The sequence below is a fragment of the Myotis brandtii genome, unplaced genomic scaffold, assembly GCF_000412655.1.
Source record: "Myotis brandtii unplaced genomic scaffold, ASM41265v1 scaffold879, whole genome shotgun sequence".
Classification (NCBI taxonomy): domain Eukaryota; kingdom Metazoa; phylum Chordata; class Mammalia; order Chiroptera; family Vespertilionidae; genus Myotis; species Myotis brandtii.
In genome coordinates, this window is record NW_005371595.1 from 555,919 (window position 1) to 557,149 (window position 1,231).

Here is a 1,231-nt window from a genome sequence, read left to right on the forward strand (position 1 = left end):
GGTGGGGAGGGGCCTGGGTCTGGGGCCCTAGTTATAGCCCCGCTCCTCATCCTGACTTCCTCTCAAGCTGCACACTGTCTGTCCTCCTGGCCCATTTCCGAGGGGGCAGGACGTGGGCACTTTCCCTGCAGGGCATAGTCCCCTGAGACACTTGTGAGAGGACAGAGGTTGAGATTGGGGAGTCTGCTCCATTCACTCGGCCCTTCTGTCTCACTAAATATATCTCCGCTTCTTAAAAACTCCCCCACTTTCTCCTGCCTCCTTCCTGGCTTTGCAGTCTCGGCTGCCATCTTCTCTTTTACTTTCTTCAGTCTTTTGGTCATTCTTCACCACGTTCTAGTGCGGGCACTGTGCCGGGCACAGGAGCACGCCGGTGAGACCCCTCTGTCTGCCCTGCTGTAGCTGGTCGTGACCCTGACCCAGGAGTGGAACACCAGCAGCCACCCCAGCGAGGACACGCAGCACCTGGCCATGGAGCTGGCGGACACCAAGGCCACACTGCCTGGCGTCAGGCAGGAGCTGTGAGTTCCCCAGTGACCCTGGTCTTTCTGCTCTTGTGCCGTGTGTCACCACCCATTGCTCGCACATGTGGTTCACTGCCATGCGGTGCAGCAAACGGGGCAGCTCTCACAGTGCCCTGGAGTGACGGGGCTCTGCTTTGAGCTGGGTCCCTGTTGGGCCCTGGGCTAACCCGCTCCCTGCCCTCCCCGGGCCTGCATAGCAGGGTTCTGCTGGGCCTTTAGGGCTCCTGCCAGTCCAGACATGGCAGACTCAGAGCAGCAGCCTGTTGCTCAGCCTCGGGCCCAGTGTGGGTGCTCTTGGCTGGAGGGAGGATGTGTCTCTCCCGTCTGGTCCGGTGGGCCTGCTTCCTGCAGCTGGTGATGGCACCATGCCTGGTATCTGGGAAGCTGCCTGCCTTCACCTCCCTGCCAGGGGGCCTCCCTGCCTGCCTGGCTGTGGAGGGAGCAGTGGCTCTGGGGGCTCCTTCCCTGTCCTGCACCCTCAAAGGAAAGCTCAGGTCTGTGGTGAAGTCTGAGAGCAGCAGTGACAACTTAAAGCTCACCTTGGACTCCAGAGTGTTTTTGCAGCCCCACGTGTAGACGCCCTCCTCATGCCTAGAAGCCAGGACCCCCTCCTTCCCCGCTGTGGTCTCCCAGGTGGTGGGCTTTCCGGGTGCTTCTGAGGAGCCCTCACCACGTGTTCTCATCGCCCCCAGGGAGGAGAAGACGAA

The 1,231-nt window shown here is 61.3% G+C and overlaps 1 protein-coding gene across 1 annotated transcript in view; it reads left to right on the top strand.

Annotated features, from left to right (window-relative positions):
* Nucleotides 1-1,231, top strand: part of LOC102256683 (protein Daple-like) — a 72,957-nt gene that overhangs the window by 21,560 nt on the left and 50,166 nt on the right. Inside the window, exon 7 of the mRNA XM_014532313.1 lies at nucleotides 403-507. Coding sequence (XP_014387799.1) covers nucleotides 403-507 — 105 coding nt within the window. The remainder of the gene's footprint in view (nucleotides 1-402; nucleotides 508-1,231) is intronic.